At 42.0% G+C, this 26,279-nt stretch overlaps 1 protein-coding gene across 1 annotated transcript in view; it reads right to left on the reverse strand.

The window, feature by feature from the left end:
- LOC139751786 (uncharacterized) overlaps positions 1–26,279 on the reverse strand; it is a 242,557-nt gene that overhangs the window by 143,540 nt on the left and 72,738 nt on the right. Inside the window, exon 3 of the mRNA XM_071667323.1 lies at positions 20,956–21,225. Within this exon, the coding sequence (XP_071523424.1) occupies positions 20,956–21,169 (214 nt within the window). The 5' untranslated portion in view covers positions 21,170–21,225. The remainder of the gene's footprint in view (positions 1–20,955; positions 21,226–26,279) is intronic.

A 26,279-nucleotide genomic window follows, 5' to 3' on the forward strand; every position in this document is an offset into this window, starting at 1 on the left:
TACAATAGCACTAGGCATGCATTCTGCCAATCCTCAGGCACCTCACCATGAGTCATACATACATTAAATATCCTTACCAACCAGTCAACAACAGAGTCACCCCCTTTTTTAATAAATTCCACTGCAATACCATCCAAACCTCCTGCCATTCCAGCTTTCATCTTCCACAAAGCTTTTACCACCTCTTCTCTGTTTACCAAATCATTCTCGCCAACCCTCTCACTTCGCACACCAGCTCGAACTAAAAACCCTATATCTGCCACTATCATCTAACACATTCAACAAACATTCAAAATACTTACTCCTTCTCCTTCTCACATCTCCACTACTTGTTGTCACCTCCCTATTATCCCCCTTCACCGAAGTTCCCATTTGTTCCCTTGTCTTACGCACTTTATTTATCTCCTTCCAAAACATCTTTTTATTCCCCCTAAAATCTAATGATACTCTCTCACCCCAACTCTCATTTGCCCTCTTTTTCACCTCTTGCACCATTCTCTTGACCTCCTGCCTCTTTCTTTTATACATCTCCCAGTCATTTGCACCACTTCCCTGCAAAACTCATCCAAATGCCTCTCTCTTCTCTTTCACTAATAATCTTACTTCTTCATCCCACCACTCACTACCCTTTCTAATCTGCCCACATCCTATGCTTCTCATGCCAAAAGCATCTTTTGCACAAGCCATCACTGCTTCCCTAAATACATCCCATTCTTCCTCCACTCCCCTTACGTCCTTTGCTCTCACCTTTTTCCAATCTGCACTCAGTCTCTCCTGGCACTTCCTCACACAAGTCTCCTTCCCAAGCTCACTTACTCTCACCACTCTCTTCACCCCAACATTCTCTCTTCTTTTCTGAAAACCTCTACAAATCATATAAATATTTTTCCTTTTTTTGTCGCTGTCTCCCACGTTTGTGAGGTAGCGCAAGGAAACAGACAAAAGAAATGGCCCAACCCACTCCCATACACATGTATATACATACGTCCACACACGCAAATATACATACCTACACAGCTTTCCATGGTTTACCCCAGACGCTTCACATGCCCTGATTCAATCCACTGACAGCACGTCAACCCCGGTATACCACATCGATCCAATTCACTCTATTCCTTGCACGCCTTTCACCCTCCTGCATGTTCAGGCCCCGATCACACAAAATCTTTTTCACTCCATCTTTCCACCTCCAATTTATTCTCCCACTTCTCCTCGTTCCCTCCACCTCCAACACATATATCCTTTTGGTCAATCTTTCCTCACTCATTCTCTCCATGTGCCCAAACCACTTCAAAACACCCTCTTCTGCTCTCTCAACCACGCTCTTTTTATTTCCACACATCTCTCTCACCCTTATGTTACTTACTCGATCAAACCACCTCACACCACACATTGTCCTCAAACATCTCATTTCCAGCACATCCATCCTCCTGCGCACAACTCTATCCATAGCCCACGCCTTGCAACCATACAACATTGTTGGAACCACTATTCCTTCAAACATACCCATTTTTGCTTTCCGAGATACTGTTCTCGACTTCCACACATTCTTCAAGGCTCCCAGAATTTTCGCCCCCTCCCCCACCCTATGATCCACTTCCGCTTCCATGGTTCCATCCGCTGCCAGATCCACACCCAGATATCTAAAACACTTTACTTCCTCCAGTTTTTCTCCATTCAAACTTACCTCCCAATTGACATGACCCCCAACCGTACTGTACCTAATAACCTTGCTCTTATTCACATTTACTCTTAACTTTCTTCTTTCACACACTTTACCAAACTCAGTCACCAGCTTCTGCAGTTTTTCACATGAATCAGCCACCAGCGCTGTATCATCAGCGAACAACAACTGACTCACTTCCCAAGCTCTCTCATCCACAACAGACTTCATACTCGCCCCTCTTTCCAAAACTCTTGCATTCACCTCCCTAACAACCCCATCCATAAACAAATTAAACAACCATGGAGACATCACACACCCCTGCCGCAAACCTACATTCACTGAGAACCAATCACTTTCCTCTCTACCTACACGTACACATGCCTTACATCCTCGATAAAAACTTTTCACCGCTTCTAACAACTTGCCTCCCACACCATACATTCTTAATACCTTCCACAGAGCATCTCTATCAACTCTGGATGTTTTGGCTCTGAGTGAAACGAAGCTCAAGGGTAAAGGGGAAGAGTGGTTTGGGAATGTCTTGGGAGTAAAGTCAGGGGTTAGTGAGAGGACAAGAGCAAGGGAAGGAGTAGCAGTACTCCTGATACAGGAGTTGTGGGAGTATGTGATAGAATGTAAGAAAGTAAATTCTCGATTAATATGGGTAAAACTGAAAGTTGATGGAGAGAGATGGGTGATTATTGGTGCATATGCACCTGGGCATGAGAAGAAAGATCATGAGAGGCAAGTGTTTTGGGAGCAGCTGAATGAGTGTGTTAGTGGTTTTGATGCACGAGACTGGGTTATAGTGATGGGTGATTTGAATGCAAAGGTGAGTAATGTGGCAGTTGAGGGAATACTTGGTATACATGGGGTGTTCAGTGTTGTAAATGGAAATGGTGAAGAGCTTGTAGATTTATGTGCTGAAAAAGGACTGGTGATTGGGAATACCTGGTTTAAAAAGCGAGATATACATAAGTATACGTATGTAAGTAGGAGAGATGGCCAGAGAGCGTTATTGGATTACATGTTAATTGACAGGCGCATGAAAGAGAGACTTTTGGATGTTAATGTGCTGAGAGGTGCAACTGGAGGGATGTCTGATCATTATCTTGTGGAGGCTGAGGTGAAGATTTGTATGGGTTTTCAGAAAAGAAGAGTGAATGTTGGGGTGAAGAGGGTGGTGAGAGTAAGTGAGCTTGGGAAGGAGACTTGTGTGAGGAAGTACCAGGAGAGACTGAGTGCAGAATGGAAAAAGGTGAGAACAATGGAAGTAAGGGGAGTGGGGGAGGAATGGGATGTATTTAGGGAATCAGTGATGGATTGCGCAAAAGATGCTTGTGGCATATAAATATACATATATATAAATGCCTATACACGCACATATACATATTTATTTATTCATTTATTATACTCTGTCGCTGTCTCCTGCGTTAGCGAGGTAGCGCAAGGAAACAGACAAAAGAATGGTCCAACCCACCCATATATACATGTATATACATACACGTCCACACACGCACAATACATACCTATACATCTCAATGTATACATATATATACACACAGACATATACATATATAAACATGTACATAATTCATACTGTCTGCCCTTATTCATTCGCCATCCCGCAACACATGAAATGACAACCCCCTCCCCCCACATGTGCGCAAGGTAGCGCTAGGAAAAGACAACAAAGGCTACATTAATTCACACTCAAGTCTCTAGCTGTCATGTATAATGCACCGAAACCACAGCTCCCTTTCCACATCCAGGCCCCACAGAACTTTCCATGGTTTACCCCAGACGCTTCACATGCCCTGGTTCAATCCATTGACAGCACGTCGACACCAGTATACCACCAGTATACCAATTCACTCTATTTCTTGCATGTCTTTTTTAATATTTGAACTCTGTTCCAGTGTTAGTGAGGAAGCGCCAAGAAACAAAGAAAGAAACATTCACTCACATACATGTACATATACATATATATACATATACGTATACATATACATATATATTAAAAAAGGGGGTGACTGTATTGTTGACTGGTTGGTAAGGTTATTTAATGTATGTATGACTCATGGTGAGGTGCCTGAGGATTGGCGGAATGCGTGCATAGTGCCATTGTACAAAGGCAAAGGGGATAAGAGTGAGTGCTCAAATTACAGAAGTATAAGTTTGTTGAGTATTCCTGGTAAATTATATGGGAGGGTACTGATTGAGAGGGTGAAGGCATGTACAGAGCATCAGATTGGGGAAGAGCAGTGTGGTTTCAGAAGTGGTAGAGGATGTGTGGATCAGGTGTTTGCTTTGAAGAATGTATGTGAGAAATACTTAGAAAAGCAAATGGATTTGTATGTAGCATTTATGGATCTGGAGAAGGCATATGATAGAGTTGATAGAGATGCTCTGTGGAAGATATTAAGAATATATGGTGTGGGAGGAAAGTTGTTAGAAGCAGTGAAAAGTTTTTATCGAGGATGTAAGGCATGTGTACGTGTAGGAAGAGAGGAAAGTGATTGGTTCTCAGTGAATGTAGGTTTGCGGCAGGGGTGTGTGATGTCTCCATGGTTGTTTAATTTGTTTATGGATGGGGTTGTTAGGGAGGTAAATGCAAGAGTTTTGGAAAGAGGGGCAAGTATGAAGTCTGTTGGGGAGGAGAGAGCTTGGGAAGTGAGTCAGTTGTTGTTCGCTGATGATACAGTGCTGGTGGCTGATTCATGTGAGAAACTGCAGAAGCTGGCGACTGAGTTTGGTAAAGTGTGTGGAAGAAGAAAGTTAAGAGTAAATGTGAATAAGAGCAAGGTTATTAGGTACAGTAGGGTTGAGGGTCAAGTCAATTGGGAGGTGAGTTTGAATGGAGTAAAACTGGAGGAAGTGAAGTGTTTTAGATATCTGGGTGTGGATCTGGCAGCGGATGGAACCATGGAAGCGGAAGTGGATCATAGGGTGGGGGAGGGGGCGAAAATTCTGGGGGCCTTGAAGAATGTGTGGAAGTCGAGAACATTATCTCGGAAAGCAAAAATGGGTATGTTTGAAGGAATAGTGGTTCCAACAATGTTGTATGGTTGCGAGGCGTGGGCTATGGATAGAGTTGTGCGCAGGAGGATGGATGTGCTGGAAATGAGATGTTTGAGGACAATGTGTGGTGTGAGGTGGTTTGAGTGAGTAACGTAAGGGTAAGAGAGATGTGTGGAAATAAAAAGAGCGTGGTTAAGAGAGCAGAAGAGGGTGTTTTGAAGTGGTTTGGGCACATGGAGAGAATGAGTGAGGAAAGATTGACCAAGAGGATATATGTGTCGGAGGTGGAGGGAACGAGGAGAAGAGGGAGACCAAATTGGAGGTGGAAAGATGGAGTGAAAAAGATTTTGTGTGATCGGGGCCTGAACATGCAGGAGGATGAAAGGAGGGCAAGGAATAGAGTGAATTGGAGCGATGTGGTATACCGGGGTTGACGTGCTGTCAGTGGATTGAATCAAGGCATGTGAAGCGTCTGGGGTAAACCATGGAAAGCTGTGTAGGTATGTATATTTGCGTGTGTGGATGTATGTATATACATGTGTATGGGGGGGGGGGTTGGGCCATTTCTTTCGTCTGTTTCCTTGCGCTACCTCGCAAACGCGGGAGACAGCGACAAAGTATAATAAAAAAAAAAAATAAACACATACATATACATATATACGAATGTTCATATTTCTTGCCTTCATCCACTCCCATTGCCACCCTGCCTCAAAGGAAACAGCATCGCCACCCCTGCATCAGCGAGATAGCACCAGGGAACAGACGAAGAAAGGCCACATCCACTAACATCCATACATGAGCCATCATGTGTTATGCACCAAAACCACAGCTCCCCATCCACATCCACACCCAACAGACCCTTCTTTAGTTCAAACTGGACGCTCTGCATGCCCTGGTTCAGTCAACTGATGGCACATTGACTCCAGTATATCACATTGTTCCAATTCACTCTATTTTGGGTACACCTTTCTCCCTCCTGTATGTTTAGGCCTCGATCACTCAAAATCTTTTCCACTCTAAATATATATATACATATATATATATATATATATATATATATATATATATATATATATATATATATATATATATATTAGAAGGCGACTAAAAGGGAAGGGAGTGGGGGGATGGAAATCCTCCCCTCTTGTTTTTTTTTTAATTTTCCAAAAGAAGGAACTAAGAAGGGGGCCAGGTGAGGATATTCCCTCAAAGGTCCAGTCCTCTGTTCTTCACGTTACCTTGCTAACGCGGGAAATGGCGAATAGTATGAAAAAAAAGAAAAAAAGAAAAAAATATTTATTCATTATACTTTGTTGCTGTCTCCTGTCTTAGCAAGGTAGTGCAAGGAAACAGATGAAAGAATGGCCCAACCCACCCACATACACATGTATATACATACATGTCCACACATACATACCTATGCATCTCAACGTATACACATATATACACACACAAACATATACTTATATACACATGTGCATAATTCATAGTCTGCCCCTACTCATTCCCGTCACCACCCGGCCACATATGATATGAAAACACCTTCCCCTCACATGTGCGCAAGGTAGCACTAAGATAAGACAACAAAGGCCACATTTGTTCACACTCAGTCTCTACCTGTCATGTATAATGCACCAAAACCACAGCTCCCTTTCCACATCCAGGCCCCACAGAACTTTCCATGGTTTACCCCAGACACTTCACATGCCCTAGTTCAATCCATTGACAGCACGTCGACCCCGGTATACCACATCGTTCCAATTCACTCTATTCCTTGCACGCCTTTCACCCTCCTGAATGTTCAGGCCTCGATCACTCAAAATCTCTTTCACTCCATCTTTCCAACTCCAGTTAGGTCTCCCACTTCTCCTCGTTCCCTCCAACTCTGACACACATATCCTCTTTGTCAATCTTTCCTCACTCATTCTCTCCATGTGACCAATTCATTTCAAAACACCCTCTTCTGCTCTCTCAACCACACTCTTTTTATTACCACACATCTCTTTTACCCTTACACTACTTACTCGATCAAACCACCTCACACCACATATTGTCCTCAAACATCTCATTTCCTGCACATCCACCCTCCTCTGCACAACTCTATCTATAGCCCACGTCTTGCAGCCGAATAACATTGTTTGAACCACTATTCCTTCAAACATAACCATTTTTGCTTTCCAAGATAACGCTCCCAGAACTTTCGCCTCCTTCCCCACCCTATGATTCACTTCCGCTTCCATGGTTCCATCCGCTGCCAAATCCACTCCCAAATATCTAAAACACTTTACTTCCTCCAGTTTTTCTCCATTCAAACTTATGTCCCACTTGACATCTCCCTCAACCTTACTGTACCTAATAACCTTGCTCTTATTCACATTTACTCTCAGCTTTCTTCTTTCACACACTTCACCAAACTCAGTCACCAGCTTCTGCAGTTTCTCACCCGAATCAGCCGCCAGCGCTGTATCATCAGCGAACAACAACAGTTCTCTCATCCACAACAGACTGTATACTTGCCCCTCTTTCCAAAACTCGTGCATTCACCTTCCTAACAACCCCATCCATAAACAAATTAAACAACCATGGAGACATCACGCACCCATGTCGCAAACCAACATTTACTGAGAACCAATCACTTTCCTCTCTTCCTACACGTACACATGCCTTACATCCTCGATAAAAACTTTTCACTGCTTCTAACAACTTACCTCCCACACCATATATTCTTAATATCTTCCACAGAGCATCTCTATCAACTCTATCATATGCCTTCTCCAGATCCATAAATGCTACATACAAATCCATTTGCTTTTCTAAGTATTTCTCACATACATTCTTCAAAGCAAACACCTGGTCCACACATCCTCTACCACTTATGAAACCACACTGTTCTTCCCCAATCTGATGCTCTGTACATGCCTTCACCCTCTCAATCAATACCCCCCCATATAATTTCCCTGAAATGCTCAACAAACTTATACCTCTGTAATTTGAGCACTCACTCTTATCCCCTTTGCCTTTATACAATGGCACTATGCAAGCATTCTGCCAATCCTCAGGCACCTCAACATGAGTCATACATACATTAAATAACCTTACCAACCAGTCAACAATACAGTCACCCCCTTTTCTAATAAATTCCACTCCAAACCCGCTGCCCTGCTGGCTTTCATCTTCCGCAAAGCTTTTAGTACCTCTTCTCTGTTTACCAAATCATTCTCCCTAACCCTCTCGCTTTGCACACCATCTCGACCAAAACATCCTATATCTGCCACTCTATCATCAACCACATTCAACAAACCTTCAAAATACTCACTCCATCTTCTCACATCATCATCACTACTTGCTATCACCTCCCCATTAGCCCCCTTCACAGATGTTCCCACTTGTTCCCTTGTCTTATGTACTTTATTTACCTCCTTCCAAAATATCTTTTTATTCTCCCTAAAATTTGATGATACTCTCTCACCCCAACTCTCTTTTGCCCTCTTTTTTGCCTCTTGTACCCTTCTCTTGACCGCCTGCCTCTTTCTTTTATACATCTCCCATATACATACATATACATATACATATCAACACATACATACATATACATACACTTACACATACATACATATACATACACTTACATACATATACATACACTTACACATACATACATATACATACACTTATATAGACATATATAAACATGTACATATTTATACTTCCTCGTCTTCATCTATTCCCGGTGCCACCCCACCCCACAGAAAACAGCATCGCTACCCTTCTGCTTCAGCAAAGTAATGCTAGGAAAACAGACAAAAAAGGCTACATTCATTCACACTCAGTCTCCAGCTGTCTTGTGTAATGCACTAAAACCTCAGCTCCCTATCCAAATCCAGGCCCCACAAACCTTTCCATGGTTTACTCTACACACTTCACATGCCCTGGTTCAGTTCACCGACAGCATGTTGACCCCATATATCACATCGTTCCAATCCACTCTGTTCCTTGCACACTTCTCATTCTCCTGTATGTTCTGGCCCCGATCGCTCAAAATCTTTTTCACTCCAACCTTCCACCTCCAATTTGGTCTCACGCTTCTCCTTGTTCCCTCCACCTCTGACAACTATATCTTCTTCGTCAATCTTTCCTCACACATTCTCTCTATGTGTCCAAACCACTTCAACACACCCTCTTCTGTTCTCTCAACCACACTCTTTTTATTTCCAAACATCTCTCTTAACCTTTCATTACTTACTTGATAAAACCACCTCACACCACATATTGTCCTCAAACATTTCATTTCCAACACATTCACCCTCCTCCACACAACCCTATCTATAGCACATGCCGCACAACCATATAACATTGTTGGAACCACTATTCCTTCAAACATACTCATTTTTGCTCTCCAAGATAACGTTCTCTCCTTACATACATTCTTTATCGTTCCCAGAATCTTCGCCCCCTCCCCCCACCCTGTGACTCACTCCCGCTTGCATGATCCCATTCGCTGCTACATTCACTCTCGCATATCTAAAACACTTTACTTCCTCCAGTTTTTCTACATTCAAACTTACATCCCAATCAACCCGTCCTCAACCCTGCTGAGCCTAATAACCTTGCTCTTATTCACATTTACTCTCAACTTTCTCCTTTCACACACTTTGCCAAACTCGGTCACCCACTTCTGCAGTTTCTCACTTGAATCAGCCACTAGGCTGTATCATCGCAAACAACAAATGATTCACTTCCCAGGACCTCTCATCCAAATCAGACTGCATACTTGCCCCTCTCTCCAAAACTCTTGCATTTACCTCCCTATCCACCCCATCCTTAAACAAATTAAACAACCATGGAGACGTCACACATCCCTGCTGCAAGCCAACATTCACTGAGAACCAATCACTTTCCTCTCTACCTACACGTACACATGCCTTACATCCTCGATAAAAACTTTTCACCGCTTCTAACAACTTGCCTCCCACACCATACATTCTTAATACCTTCCACAGAGCATCTCTATCAACTCTGGATGTTTTGGCTCTGAGTGAAACGAAGCTCAAGGGTAAAGGGGAAGAGTGGTTTGGGAATGTCTTGGGAGTAAAGTCAGGGGTTAGTGAGAGGACAAGAGCAAGGGAAGGAGTAGCAGTACTCCTGATACAGGAGTTGTGGGAGTATGTGATAGAATGTAAGAAAGTAAATTCTCGATTAATATGGGTAAAACTGAAAGTTGATGGAGAGAGATGGGTGATTATTGGTGCATATGCACCTGGGCATGAGAAGAAAGATCATGAGAGGCAAGTGTTTTGGGAGCAGCTGAATGAGTGTGTTAGTGGTTTTGATGCACGAGACTGGGTTATAGTGATGGGTGATTTGAATGCAAAGGTGAGTAATGTGGCAGTTGAGGGAATACTTGGTATACATGGGGTGTTCAGTGTTGTAAATGGAAATGGTGAAGAGCTTGTAGATTTATGTGCTGAAAAAGGACTGGTGATTGGGAATACCTGGTTTAAAAAGCGAGATATACATAAGTATACGTATGTAAGTAGGAGAGATGGCCAGAGAGCGTTATTGGATTACATGTTAATTGACAGGCGCATGAAAGAGAGACTTTTGGATGTTAATGTGCTGAGAGGTGCAACTGGAGGGATGTCTGATCATTATCTTGTGGAGGCTGAGGTGAAGATTTGTATGGGTTTTCAGAAAAGAAGAGTGAATGTTGGGGTGAAGAGGGTGGTGAGAGTAAGTGAGCTTGGGAAGGAGACTTGTGTGAGGAAGTACCAGGAGAGACTGAGTGCAGAATGGAAAAAGGTGAGAACAATGGAAGTAAGGGGAGTGGGGGAGGAATGGGATGTATTTAGGGAATCAGTGATGGATTGCGCAAAAGATGCTTGTGGCATATAAATATACATATATATAAATGCCTATACACGCACATATACATATTTATTTATTCATTTATTATACTCTGTCGCTGTCTCCTGCGTTAGCGAGGTAGCGCAAGGAAACAGACAAAAGAATGGTCCAACCCACCCATATATACATGTATATACATACACGTCCACACACGCACAATACATACCTATACATCTCAATATATACATATATATACACACAGACATATACATATATAAACATGTACATAATTCATACTGTCTGCCCTTATTCATTCGCCATCCCGCAACACATGAAATGACAACCCCCTCCCCCCACATGTGCGCGAGGTAGCGCTAGGAAAAGACAACAAAGGCTACATTAATTCACACTCAAGTCTCTAGCTGTCATGTATAATGCACCGAAACCACAGCTCCCTTTCCACATCCAGGCCCCACAGAACTTTCCATGGTTTACCCCAGACGCTTCACATGCCCTGGTTCAATCCATTGACAGCACGTCGACACCAGTATACCACCAGTATACCAATTCACTCTATTTCTTGCATGTCTTTTTTAATATTTGAACTCTGTTCCAGTGTTAGTGAGGAAGTGCCAAGAAACAAAGAAAGAAACATTCACTCACATACATGTACATATACATATATATACATATACGTATACATATACATATATATTAAAAAAGGGGGTGACTGTATTGTTGACTGGTTGGTAAGGTTATTTAATGTATGTATGACTCATGGTGAGGTGCCTGAGGATTGGCGGAATGCGTGCATAGTGCCATTGTACAAAGGCAAAGGGGATAAGAGTGAGTGCTCAAATTACAAAGGTATAAGTTTGTTGAGTATTCCTGGTAAATTATATGGGAGGGTACTGATTGAGAGGGTGAAGGCATGTACAGATCATCAGATTGGGGAAGAGCAGTGTGGTTTCAGAAGTGGTAGAGGATGTGTGGATCAGGTGTTTGCTTTGAAGAATGTATGTGAGAAATACTTAGAAAAGCAAATGGATTTGTATGTAGCATTTATGGATCTGGAGAAGGCATATGATAGAGTTGATAGAGATGCTCTGTGGAAGATATTAAGAATATATGGTGTGGGAGGAAAGTTGTTAGAAGCAGTGAAAAGTTTTTATCGAGGATGTAAGGCATGTGTACGTGTAGGAAGAGAGGAAAGTGATTGGTTCTCAGTGAATGTAGGTTTGCGGCAGGGGTGTGTGATGTCTCCATGGTTGTTTAATTTGTTTATGGATGGGGTTGTTAGGGAGGTAAATGCAAGAGTTTTGGAAAGAGGGGCAAGTATGAAGTCTGTTGGGGAGGAGAGAGCTTGGGAAGTGAGTCAGTTGTTGTTCGCTGATGATACAGTGCTGGTGGCTGATTCATGTGAGAAACTGCAGAAGCTGGCGACTGAGTTTGGTAAAGTGTGTGGAAGAAGAAAGTTAAGAGTAAATGTGAATAAGAGCAAGGTTATTAGGTACAGTAGGGTTGAGGGTCAAGTCAATTGGGAGGTGAGTTTGAATGGAGTAAAACTGGAGGAAGTGAAGTGTTTTAGATATCTGGGTGTGGATCTGGCAGCGGATGGAACCATGGAAGCGGAAGTGGATCATAGGGTGGGGGAGGGGGCGAAAATTCTGGGGGCCTTGAAGAATGTGTGGAAGTCGAGAACATTATCTCGGAAAGCAAAAATGGGTATGTTTGAAGGAATAGTGGTTCCAACAATGTTGTATGGTTGCGAGGCGTGGGCTATGGATAGAGTTGTGCGCAGGAGGATGGATGTGCTGGAAATGAAATGTTTGAGGACAATGTGTGGTGTGAGGTGGTTTGATTGAGTGAGTAACGTAAGGGTAAGAGAGATGTGTGGAAATAAAAAGAGCGTGGTTAAGAGAGCAGAAGAGGGTGTTTTGAAGTGGTTTGGGCACATGGAGAGAATGAGTGAGGAAAGATTGACCAAGAGGATATATGTGTCGGAGGTGGAGGGAACGAGGAGAAGAGGGAGACCAAATTGGAGGTGGAAAGATGGAGTGAAAAAGATTTTGTGTGATCGGGGCCTGAACATGCAGGAGGATGAAAGGAGGGCAAGGAATAGAGTGAATTGGAGCGATGTGGTATACCGGGGTTGACGTGCTGTCAGTGGATTGAATCAAGGCATGTGAAGCGTCTGGGGTAAACCATGGAAAGCTGTGTAGGTATGTATATTTGCGTGTGTGGATGTATGTATATACATGTGTATGGGGGGGGGGGTTGGGCCATTTCTTTCGTCTGTTTCCTTGCGCTACCTCGCAAACACGGGAGACAGCGACAAAGTATAATAAAAAAAAAAAATAAACACATACATATACATATATACGAATGTTCATATTTCTTGCCTTCATCCACTCCCATTGCCACCCTGCCTCAAAGGAAACAGCATCGCCACCCCTGCATCAGCGAGATAGCACCAGGGAACAGACGAAGAAAGGCCACATCCACTAACATCCATACATGAGCCATCATGTGTTATGCACCAAAACCACAGCTCCCCATCCACATCCACACCCAACAGACCCTTCTTTAGTTCAAACTGGACGCTCTGCATGCCCTGGTTCAGTCAACTGATGGCACATTGACTCCAGTATATCACATTGTTCCAATTCACTCTATTTTGGGTACACCTTTCTCCCTCCTGTATGTTTAGACCTTGATCGCTCAAAAGCTTTTCCACTCTAAATATATATATACATATATATATATATATATATATATATATATATATATATATATATATATATATATATATATATATTAGAAGGCGACTAAAAGGGAAGGGAGTGGGGGGATGGAAATCCTCCCCTCTTGTTTTTTTTTTAATTTTCCAAAAGAAGGAACTAAGAAGGGGGCCAGGTGAGGATATTCCCTCAAAGGTCCAGTCCTCTGTTCTTCACGTTACCTTGCTAACGCGGGAAATGGCGAATAGTATGAAAAAAAAGAAAAAAAGAAAAAAATATTTATTCATTATACTTTGTTGCTGTCTCCTGTCTTAGCAAGGTAGTGCAAGGAAACAGATGAAAGAATGGCCCAACCCACCCACATACACATGTATATACATACATGTCCACACATACATACCTATACATCTCAACGTATACACATATATACACACACAAACATATACTTATATACACATGTGCATAATTCATAGTCTGCCCCTACTCATTCCCGTCACCACCCGGCCACATATGATATGAAAACACCTTCCCCTCACATGTGCGCAAGGTAGCACTAAGATAAGACAACAAAGGCCACATTTGTTCACACTCAGTCTCTACCTGTCATGTATAATGCACCAAAACCACAGCTCCCTTTCCACATCCAGGCCCCACAGAACTTTCCATGGTTTACCCCAGACACTTCACATGCCCTAGTTCAATCCATTGACAGCACGTCGACCCCGGTATACCACATCGTTCCAATTCACTCTATTCCTTGCACGCCTTTCACCCTCCTGAATGTTCAGGCCTCGATCACTCAAAATCTCTTTCACTCCATCTTTCCAACTCCAGTTAGGTCTCCCACTTCTCCTCGTTCCCTCCAACTCTGACACACATATCCTCTTTGTCAATCTTTCCTCACTCATTCTCTCCATGTGACCAATTCATTTCAAAACACCCTCTTCTGCTCTCTCAACCACACTCTTTTTATTACCACACATCTCTTTTACCCTTACACTACTTACTCGATCAAACCACCTCACACCACATATTGTCCTCAAACATCTCATTTCCTGCACATCCACCCTCCTCTGCACAACTCTATCTATAGCCCACGTCTTGCAGCCGAATAACATTGTTTGAACCACTATTCCTTCAAACATAACCATTTTTGCTTTCCAAGATAACGCTCCCAGAACTTTCGCCTCCTTCCCCACCCTATGATTCACTTCCGCTTCCATGGTTCCATCCGCTGCCAAATCCACTCCCAAATATCTAAAACACTTTACTTCCTCCAGTTTTTCTCCATTCAAACTTATGTCCCACTTGACATCTCCCTCAACCTTACTGTACCTAATAACCTTGCTCTTATTCACATTTACTCTCAGCTTTCTTCTTTCACACACTTCACCAAACTCAGTCACCAGCTTCTGCAGTTTCTCACCCGAATCAGCCGCCAGCGCTGTATCATCAGCGAACAACAACAGTTCTCTCATCCACAACAGACTGTATACTTGCCCCTCTTTCCAAAACTCGTGCATTCACCTTCCTAACAACCCCATCCATAAACAAATTAAACAACCATGGAGACATCACGCACCCATGTCGCAAACCAACATTTACTGAGAACCAATCACTTTCCTCTCTTCCTACACGTACACATGCCTTACATCCTCGATAAAAACTTTTCACTGCTTCTAACAACTTACCTCCCACACCATATATTCTTAATATCTTCCACAGAGCATCTCTATCAACTCTATCATATGCCTTCTCCAGATCCATAAATGCTACATACAAATCCATTTGCTTTTCTAAGTATTTCTCACATACATTCTTCAAAGCAAACACCTGGTCCACACATCCTCTACCACTTATGAAACCACACTGTTCTTCCCCAATCTGATGCTCTGTACATGCCTTCACCCTCTCAATCAATACCCCCCCATATAATTTCCCTGAAATGCTCAACAAACTTATACCTCTGTAATTTGAGCACTCACTCTTATCCCCTTTGCCTTTGTACAATGGCACTATGCAAGCATTCTGCCAATCCTCAGGCACCTCAACATGAGTCATACATACATTAAATAACCTTACCAACCAGTCAACAATACAGTCACCCCCTTTTCTAATAAATTCCACTCCAAACCCGCTGCCCTGCTGGCTTTCATCTTCCGCAAAGCTTTTAGTACCTCTTCTCTGTTTACCAAATCATTCTCCCTAACCCTCTCGCTTTGCACACCATCTCGACCAAAACATCCTATATCTGCCACTCTATCATCAACCACATTCAACAAACCTTCAAAATACTCACTCCATCTTCTCACATCATCATCACTACTTGCTATCACCTCCCCATTAGCCCCCTTCACAGATGTTCCCACTTGTTCCCTTGTCTTATGTACTTTATTTACCTCCTTCCAAAATATCTTTTTATTCTCCCTAAAATTTGATGATACTCTCTCACCCCAACTCTCTTTTGCCCTCTTTTTTGCCTCTTGTACCCTTCTCTTGACCGCCTGCCTCTTTCTTTTATACATCTCCCATATACATACATATACATATACATATCAACACATACATACATATACATACACTTACACATACATACATATACATACACTTACATACATATACATACACTTACACATACATACATATACATACACTTATATAGACATATATAAACATGTACATATTCATACTTCCTCGTCTTCATCTATTCCCGGTGCCACCCCACCCCACAGAAAACAGCATCGCTACCCTTCTGCTTCAGCAAAGTAATGCTAGGAAAACAGACAAAAAAGGCTACATTCATTCACACTCAGTCTCCAGCTGTCTTGTGTAATGCACTAAAACCTCAGCTCCCTATCCAAATCCAGGCCCCACAAACCTTTCCATGGTTTACTCTACACACTTCACATGCCCTGGTTCAGTTCACCGACAGCATGTTGACCCCATATATCACATCGTTCCAATCCACTCTGTTCCTTGCACACTTCTCATTCTCCTGTATGTTCTGGCCCCGATCGCTCAAAATCTTTTTCACTCCAACCTTCCACCTCCAATTTGGTCTCACGCTTCTCCTTGTTCCCTCCACCTCTGACAACTATATCTTCTTCGTCAATCTTTCCTCACACATTCTCTCTATGTGTCCAAACCACTTCAACACACCCTCTTCTGTTCTCTCAACCACACTCTTTTTATTTCCAAACATCTCTCTTAACCTTTCATTACTTACTTGATAAAACCACCTCACACCACATATTGTCCTCAAACATTTCATTTCCAACACATTCACCCTCCTCCACACAACCCTATCTATAGCACATGCCGCACAACCATATAACATTGTTGGAACCACTATTCCTTCAAACATACTCATTTTTGCTCTCCAAGATAACGTTCTCTCCTTACATACATTCTTTATCGTTCCCAGAATCTTCGCCCCCTCCCCCCACCCTGTGACTCACTCCCGCTTGCATGATCCCATTCGCTGCTACATTCACTCTCGCATATCTAAAACACTTTACTTCCTCCAGTTTTTCTACATTCAAACTTACATCCCAATCAACCCGTCCCTCAACCCTGCTGAGCCTAATAACCTTGCTCTTATTCACATTTACTCTCAACTTTCTCCTTTCACACACTTTGCCAAACTCGGTCACCCACTTCTGCAGTTTCTCACTTGAATCAGCCACTAGGGCTGTATCACTGGCAAACAACAAATGATTCACTTCCCAGGACCTCTCATCCAAATCAGACTGCATACTTGCCCCTCTCTCCAAAACTCTTGCATTTACCTCCCTATCCACCCCATCCTTAAACAAATTAAACAACCATGGAGACGTCACACATCCCTGCTGCAAGCCAACATTCACTAGGAATCAGTAACTCTCCTCGCATCCTACTCATACACATGCTTACATCCTTGGTAAATATTTTCAATGCTTCTAGCAATTTACCTCACACACAATATACCCGTAAGACCTTCCACAAAGCATCTCTATCAACCCTATCATATGCCTTCTCCAGATCCATAAATGCTACATACAAAGCCATCTGTGTATTTCTCATACACATTCTTCGAAGCAAACACCTGATCCACACATCCTCTACCACTTTGGAGACCACACTGCTCTTCCCCAATCTGATGCTCTGCACATGCCTTCACCCTATCAATTAATACCCTCCCATTTAATTTCTCAGGGATACACAACAAACTTATACCTCTGTAGTCTGAACACTCATCTTTATCCCCTTTGCCTTTACACAATGGCACTATGCATGCATTCCACCAATCCTCTGGCACATCATCATGGTCCATACATACAATGAACCTCCTCACCAACCAATCAACAACACAGTCACTTCTTTAATATGTTCCAATGCAATACCATCTAAACCCACTGCCTTGCCAGACTTCATCTTCTGCAAAGCTTTCACCACCTCTTCTGTCTTCACCAAATCATTCTCCCCAACCCACTCACTTTGCACATCATCCCGACCACAACACCCTATATTTGCCACTCTATCATCAAACACATTCAACAAACCTTCAAAATATTCACTCCATCTCCATCTCACTTCATCACTACCTGTTCTTACTTCCCCACTTGCCCCCTTCAATGATATTCTTATTTGTTCTCTTGTCTTAGGCACTTTATCTACCTCCTTCCAAAACATCTTTATTCTTTTTTTCTTTCATACTATTCGCCATTTCCCGCGTTAGCAAGGTAGCGTTAAGAACAGAGGACTGGGCCTCTGAGGGAATATCCTCACCTGGCCTCGTTCTCTGTTCCTTCTTTTGGAAAATCAAAAAAAAACGAGAGGGGAGGATTTCCAGCCCCCGCTCCCTCCCCTTTTAGTCGCCTTCTACGTCACGCAGGGAATACGTGGGAAGTATTCTTTCTCCCCTATCCCCAGGGATAAAATATTATATTTTCCCTAAAATTCAACGATACCCTCTCACCCCAACTCTCATTTGCACTTCTTCCTTGCAAGTACTGTCCAAACGCCTCTCTTTTCTCTTTCATTAACACTACTTCTTCATCCACCACTCACTACCCTTTCTTATCTGACCACCTCCCACCTTTCTCATGCCACATGCATCTTTTGCACACGCCATCACTGCTTCCCTAAATATATCCCATTCCTCAACCACTCCCCTCACGTCATTTGCTTTCACCTTTTGCCATTCTACACTCAATCTCTCCTTGCACTTCCTCCCACAAGTCTCCTTTCCAAGCTCACTTACTCACACCACTCTCTTCTCCCCAACATTCTCTCTTCTTTATGAAAACCTCTACAAATCTTCACTTTTATCTCCACAAGACAGTGATCAGATATCCCTGCAGCTGCCCCTCTCAGCATATCAACATCCAAAAGTCTCTCTTTTAAAAGCCTATCAATCAAAACATAATCCAATAATGCCATTCGACTATCTCTCCTACTCACATATGTATACGTATGTATATCTCTTTTTAAACCAGGTATTCTCAATCACCAGTCTTTTTTCAGCATAGAAATCCACAAGCTCTCCACCATTTCCATTTACAACACTGCATACCCCATGTCCACCAATTATACCTTCAACTGCCACATTACGCACCTTCAGATCTAAACTACCAATCACTACTGCCTAGTCTCATGCATCAAAGCTGCTGACTCACTCACTCAGCTGCTCCCAAAATACTTGCCTCTCATGATCTTTCTTCTCATGACCAGGTGCATAAGCACCAATAATCACCCATCTCTCTCCATCCACTTTCAGTTTTACCCACATCAATCTAGAATTTACTTTCTTAAACTCTATTACATACTCCCACAACTACTTCAGGAGTAGTGCTACTCCCTCCTTAGCTCTTGTCCTCTCACCAACCCCTGACTTTACTCCCAAGGTTTTCCCAAACCACTCTTCCCCATTATGCTTGAGCTTTGTTTGACTCAGAGCCAAAACATACAGGTTCCTTTCCTCAAACATACTACCTATCTCTCCTTTCTTCTCATCTTGATTACATCCACACACATTCAGACACCCCTACATGAGCCTTCGAGGAGGATGAGCACTCCCCGCTTGACTCCTTCTTCTGTTTCCCTTTTTAGAATAATCAAGTAGAACAATAAGACATCCTTAAATATTTCCAGTACATCTATGAAGGCAGTTAAGCTAGATGACAGGAAGACATCTTCAAATACTTCTACACATCTATGACAGTAATGAAGTTAGACAAGACATCCTTCAATGCTTCCTTACATCTAATATGACAATTTTGACAAAGTCCCAAGTGTAATTGTGCTATATTCCTCCCAAGAAATGTTACTAGATTCTGTGTGGGGGAAAAAAAATGGTTACACCATGAGTGAAAAGTCACCTTCAGCAAAGCTCAATAATCATCAATGGATGAAAAGGAGTACAATCTTGAGATTTTTTCTTTCTGTTACAAAGAAACATAGCTGTAATCTGGAATAAACTTTTGACCAAATATCTTGCTAAGACATTTTCATATTAAGTTCTTGGCTTTAAGCTTGAAGCTCTTCTTACAAATATTTCAACCACAACCAGTACAGTTAATCTTACTGTTTCTGATAGCTGGGCAAAAGAAGAGTTTAAAACTTGTTGAATAGGAGATACCCATACAAAATGCTTAAGAAACCTACCGTAAGAGAACTATCCCATTTGCCATTATATCTATCAGATATCATGTAAGTAGGAGAGATGGCCAGAGTGTCATTGGATTACGTATAAATTGAGAGGCGTGTGAAAGAGAGACTTTTGGATGTTAATGTGCTGAAAGGGGCAACTGGAGGGTTGTCTGATCATTATCTTGTGGAGGCAAAGGTGAAGATTTGTAGAGGTTTTCAGAAAAGAAGAGAGAATGTTGGGGTGAAGAGAGTGGTGAGAGTAAGTGAGCCTGGAAAGGAGACTTGTGTGAGGAAGTACCAGGAGAGATTGAGTGCAGAATGGAAAAAGGTGAGCAAATGACATAAGGGGAGTGGGGGAGGAATGGGATGTATTTAGAGAGGCAATGATGGCTTGCACTAAAGATGCCTGTGGCATGAGAAAGGTAGGAGGAGGGCAGATTAGAAAGGGTAATGAGTGGTGGGATGAAGAAGTAAGATTGTTAGTGAAAGAGAAGGAAGAGGCATTTGGGCAATTTTTGTGGGGAAATAGTGCAAATGACTGGGAGATGTATAAAAGAAAGAGGCAGGAGGTCAAGAAAAAGATGCAAGAGGTGAAAAAGAGGGCAAATGAGAGTTGGGGTGAGAGTATCATTAAATTTTGGAGAATAAAAAGCTGCTTTGGAAGGAGGTAAACAAAGTGTGTAAGACATGAGAACAAATGGGAACATCGGTGAAGGGGGCTAATAGGGAGGAAATAACAAGTAGTGGTCATGTGAGAAAGAGATGGAGTAAGTATTTTGAAGGTTTGTTGAATGTGTTAGAAGAATGTTTTAGTCGAGGTGGTGTGTGAAGTGAGAGGGTTGGTCGGAATGGTATGGTAAACAGACAAGAGGTTAACATCTTATTACAACATTATATTACTATAACTTATGTATTAAAAAACACTCAATGATTCTATCAACACAATAGTTTTAATATAGAATAATACACAACAAATGTGATAAAAGGAGCAGACATATGCTTATACCATGTAAAACAACTCCTTTATCACCAACAAAAGATTTACAGACCCACCTTGTTGTCTACTCCTAACACGATGTTTGAATATATCGGTGCTACTGCGGACCTGACTTATAGCAGACTCTGGGCGTGATCTGCTGCTGTGCGCAGGGTGAGCATGGATATGAGCATGCGCTAAACCTGCAGACTCTGCAAAAGTGGGTGGAGAATCCCTAGTGCCTGGACCCTCTGAGTCACTACCTAGAGTGTCATATTCACTGATGGGCATGTGGAGAGAGAGGATTTTCTTCACCTCTGAATCTGTACTGCCAAGATTGTCAGACTCTGCAAAGTAGGAACATAATACAGCTATTATAAAACTTGGCCTGGATATACAGGATGCAAATAAATCTAAATCTGTATACAACTGCATTACCATGTATTGTGTTTCCAAAACTACTATATGAGCCAAACATTTAACCATCTGAAATTCATTCTTATACCCAAATGCCTTTCCCATCTTGGTATGCTAGCACAAAAAACAAATGGACAATGGCCTTATATGCACCAATCCATTCTCCAACTGTTGTGTAAACCACCATCTACAGCCAAGCCAAAAACACTACTCTGTGGTAACTCATATATCTACCTACAGATATACAGTATGAATGTTAGTAGAAAATAAAATAAAAATGAAACCACATACATTTGCCTAACGATATACAGCAAGGATGTTAATAGCACAGAAATGGAAAAGAAAACCACCTTGCAAATGTTGCACCTGAACTTAGCCAGTTGTCCTTCTAAATAATAATATCTCCTTCAATAACCTGTTCGCTAATTGTACTGCTAGCGTTCCTCCAATCATTCGTTATGTTTCTCATGGGCCATTATCACCTAGTGTACATGGGAAAGAACAAAAGGAAAAGAAAATAATAAAAGCATAAAAAGAAATCCAAAAATTTCATTACTCTGGCTCAGTTCAATATCACTCTTTATTGGGTGAACACTATTCTTTCAGAATGGCTTTCACCACTAACCTCAATTAATTCAAAAGATATAAAGCAATAAAACCTATTGCACTTAACTCAGTGAAAACCAACAGAAACTTCACAGATATGCACAAAGAGACAGGCAGTGGTACAGGAATGCAAACCAACAGAAAAAACAAAACAGATAAGTATATTCAAAAGGAAAACAAATGTTAGCTCAAATCTTTTCTACATGTACCAGAGGCTGTTCAATTAAAGAAAATTAGTATAACACACATAATTTACAGAATACAACTCCCTGGGAGGTACAGGTGCAATTTCAAAGTCTCATCAACAGATGCAGACATGATGATTGATTTAATGAATCATAGACCAAGGGAACATACAAACAGAGGTACATGAGAAATTTAGTGAACACTGTAATCTTGCTAGAAAGTTTCCTTAAACAGTGATCACCCTAAAGAACCATCTCTCAACAAAATCTTGGCTTTACCCTATTATGAGAACTTCCTTAATGTTCAAGCTTTGTTAAAAACTTTTAAAATAAATGTAGTCCTCCTCAAAAATAATAGGAAAAGTCTCATCAAAAGTTGCGTAACTGCTCAAAATAGTTGTGTTCAATGTTCCCAGTAAAGTGTAAGATCATTTTTACATTGGTCAAACTGGTAAGCCGCCCAGTGGCACCTTATATATTGTACTCTGGTCTTCTATATCTGCAATTAATCTTGACAACATGATTACACAAGGGCACTTGACCTTGTATTTTCAATTTCCTTGTGCTTTTAACTGTACATGAATAGGTATTTTCATACTTGATCATCATTTCCAATGTTAAGGAAATAGTGCAAAGAAACAAATGAAGAGAGTCACATCCACTCATACACACAAACAAAAACACACACACACATAAAAAAAATTTTCTGTTGGTTTGTGTTCCTGTACCAGTGCATGTCTCTTTGTGCATATCTTTGTAGTTTCTGCTGGTTTTCACTAACTGAGTTAAGTGCATTAGGTTATACTGGCTAGGTTATTTTTTTTTTTCAAACTATTCGCCATTTCCCGCGTTAGTGAGGTAGCGTTAAGAACAGAGGGCTGGGCCTTTGAGGGAATATCCTCACCTGGCCCCCCTCTCTGTTCCTTCTTTTGGAAAAATAAAAAAAATACTTCCCACGTATTCCTCACGTGTCGTAGAAAGCAACTAAAGGGGACAGGAGTGGGAGGGCTAGAATCCCTCCCCTCCTTGTATTTTAACTTTCTAAATTGAACGAGTCACGTGGCGAATGCTCATTCTCCTTGAAGGCTCAGATTGGGATGTCTAAATGTGTGTGGATGTAACCAAGATGATAAAAAAGGAGAGATAGAGTAGTATAATTGAGGAAAGGAAACTGGATGCTTTGGCTCTGAGTGTAATGAAACTCAAGGGTAAAGGGGAAGAATGGTTTAGGAATGTTTTGGGAGTAAAGTCAAGGGCTAGTGAGAGGACAACTACTCCTGAAACAGGAGTTCTGGGAGTATGTGATAGAGTGGAAGAAATTAAACTCTAGATTGATATGGGTAAAACTAAAATTGGATGGAGAGAGATGGGTAATTATTAGTGCCTATGCACCTGGGCATGAGAAGAAAGATCATGAGAGGCAAGTGTTTTGGGAGCAGCTGAGAGAGTGTGTTAGTAGTTTTGATGCACGATACCAGGTTATAGTGATGGGTCATTTGAATGCATGGGTGAGTAATGTGGTAGTTGAGGGAATAGTGGGTGTACATGGGGTGTTCAGTGTTCTAAATGGAAATGGTGAAGACCTTGTAGATTTGTGTGCTGGAAAAGGACTGGCGATTGGGAATACCTGGTTTAAAAAGAGATATAAATAAGTATATGTATGTAAGTAGGAGAGATGGTCAGAGAGCATTCTTGGATTACGTATTCATTGATAGGTGGGCGAAAGAGAGACTTTTGGATGTTAATGTGCTGAGAGGTGCAACTGGAGGGATGTCTGATTATCATTTTGTGGAGGCGAAGGTGAAGGTTTGTAGAGGTTTTCAGAAAAGAAGAGAGAATGTTAGGGTGAAAAAAAGGGGTGAGAGTAAGTGAGCTTGGGAAGGAGACTTGTGTGAGGAAGAACCAGGAAAGATTGAGTGCGGAATGGAAAAAGGTGAGAGCAAAGGATGTAAGGGGAGCGGGGGAGGAATGGGATGTATTTAGGGAAGCAGTGATGGCTTGTGCAAAGGATGCTTGTGGCATGAGAAGCGTTGGAGGTGGGCAGATTGGAAAGGGTAGTGAGTAGCGGGATGAAGAAGTAAGATTATTAGCGAAAGAGAAGAGAGAGGCATTTGGACGAGTTTTGCAGGGAAACAGTGCAAATGACTGGGATATGTACAAAAGAAAGAGGCAGGAGGTCAAGAGAATGGTGCAAGAGGTGAAAAATAAGGCAAATGAGAGTTAGGGTGAGAGAGTATCATTAAATTTTAGGGAGAATAAAAAATGTATTGGAAGGAGGCAAATAAAGTGCATACGACAAGAGAACAAATAGGAACGTCAGTGAAGGGGGCTAATGGGGAGGTAATAACAAGTAGTGGTGAAGTGAGAGGGAGATGGAATGAGTATTTTGAAGGTTTGTTGAATGTGTTAGATGACAGATTGAAAGATATAGGGTGTTTTGGTCGAGGTGGTGTGTGAAGTGAGAGGGTTAGGGAGAATCATCTGGTAAACAGAGAGGAGGTAGTAAAAGCTTTGCAGAAGATGAAAGCCAGCAAGGCAGCAGGTTTGAATGGTATTACAGTGGAATTTATCAGAAAAGGGGGTGACTGTGTTGTTGACTGGTTGGTAAGGATATCTAATGTATGTATGACTCTTGGTGAGGTGCTTCAGGATTGGTGGAATTCATGCATAATGCCATTATACAAAGGCAAAGGGGATGAAGGTGAGTGTTCAAATTACAGAGGTATAAGTTTGTTGAGTATTTCTGAGAAATTATATGGGAGGGTATTGATTGAGAGGATGAAAACATGTACAGCACATCAGATTAGAAAAGAGCAGTGTGGTTTCACAAGTGGTAGAGGATGTGTGTATCAGGTGTTTCCTTTGAAGAGTGTATGTGAGAAACATTTAGAAAAGCAAATGGATTTGTATGTAGCATTTTTGGATCTGGAGATGGTATATGATAGAGTTGATAGAGATGCTCTTTGGAAGGCATTAAGAATATATGGTGTGGGCAGCAAGATGTTAGAAGCATTGAAAAGTTTTTAGCGAGGATGTAAGGCATGTGTACGAGTAGGAAGAGAAGAAAGTGATTGGTCCTCAGTGAATGTCGGTCTGTGGCAGAGGTGCGTGATGTCTCCATAGTTGTTTAATTTGTTTATGGATGGGGTTGTTAGGGAGGTGAATGCAAGAGTTTTGGAAAGAGGGGCAAGTATGCAGTCTGTTGGGATGAGAGAGCTTGGGAAGTGAGTCAGTTGTTGTTCGCTGATGATACAGCGCTGGCGGCTGATTCGGGTGAGAAACTGCAGAAGCTGGTGACTGAGTTTGGTAAAGTGTGTGAAAGAAGAAAGCCGAGAGTAAATATGAATAAGAGCAAGGTTATTAGGTACAGTAGGGTTGAGGGTCAAGTCAATTGGGAGGTAAGTTTGAATGGAGAAAAACTGGAGGAAGTGAAGTGTTTTAGATATCTAGGAGTGGATTTGGCAGCGGACTGAACCATGGAAACAGAAGTGAATCATAGGTGGGGGAGGGGGTGAAAGTTCTGTGAGTTTTGAAAAATGTATGGAAGCCAAGAACGTTATCTTGGAAAGCAAAAATGGGTATGTTTGAAGGACTGGTGGTTCCAAAAATGTTAAATGGTCGCGAGGCATGGGCTATAGATAGAGTTGTGCGGATACAGGTGGATGTGCTGGAAACGAGATGTTTGAGGACAATATGTCGTGTGAGGTGGTTTGATCGAGTAAGTAATGAAAGGGTAAGAGAGATGTGTGATAATAAAAAGAGTGTGGTTGAGAGAGCAGAAGAGGGCATTTTGAAATGGTTTGGTCACATGGAGAGAATGAGTGAGAAAACACTGACAAAGAGGATATATGTGTCAGAGGTGGAGGGAACGAGAAGTGGGAGACCGAATTGGAGGTGGAAAGATGAAGTGAAAAAGATTCTAAGTGACCGGGGCCTGAACATGCAGGAGGGTGATAAGCATACAAGGAATAGAATGAATTGGAACGATGTGGTATACCAGGGCCGATGTGCCATCAATGGATTGAACCAGGGCATGTGTAGCATAAGGGATAAACCTCCCTAACAACCCCATCCAGAAACAAATTAAACAACCATGGAGACATCATGCAATCTTGCTGCAAACCAACATTCACTGAGAACCAATCACTTTCCTCTCTTCCTACACATACACATGCCTTACATCCTCGATAAAA

This window comes from Panulirus ornatus, chromosome 12, assembly GCF_036320965.1.
Source record: "Panulirus ornatus isolate Po-2019 chromosome 12, ASM3632096v1, whole genome shotgun sequence".
Lineage (NCBI taxonomy): Eukaryota > Metazoa > Arthropoda > Malacostraca > Decapoda > Palinuridae > Panulirus > Panulirus ornatus.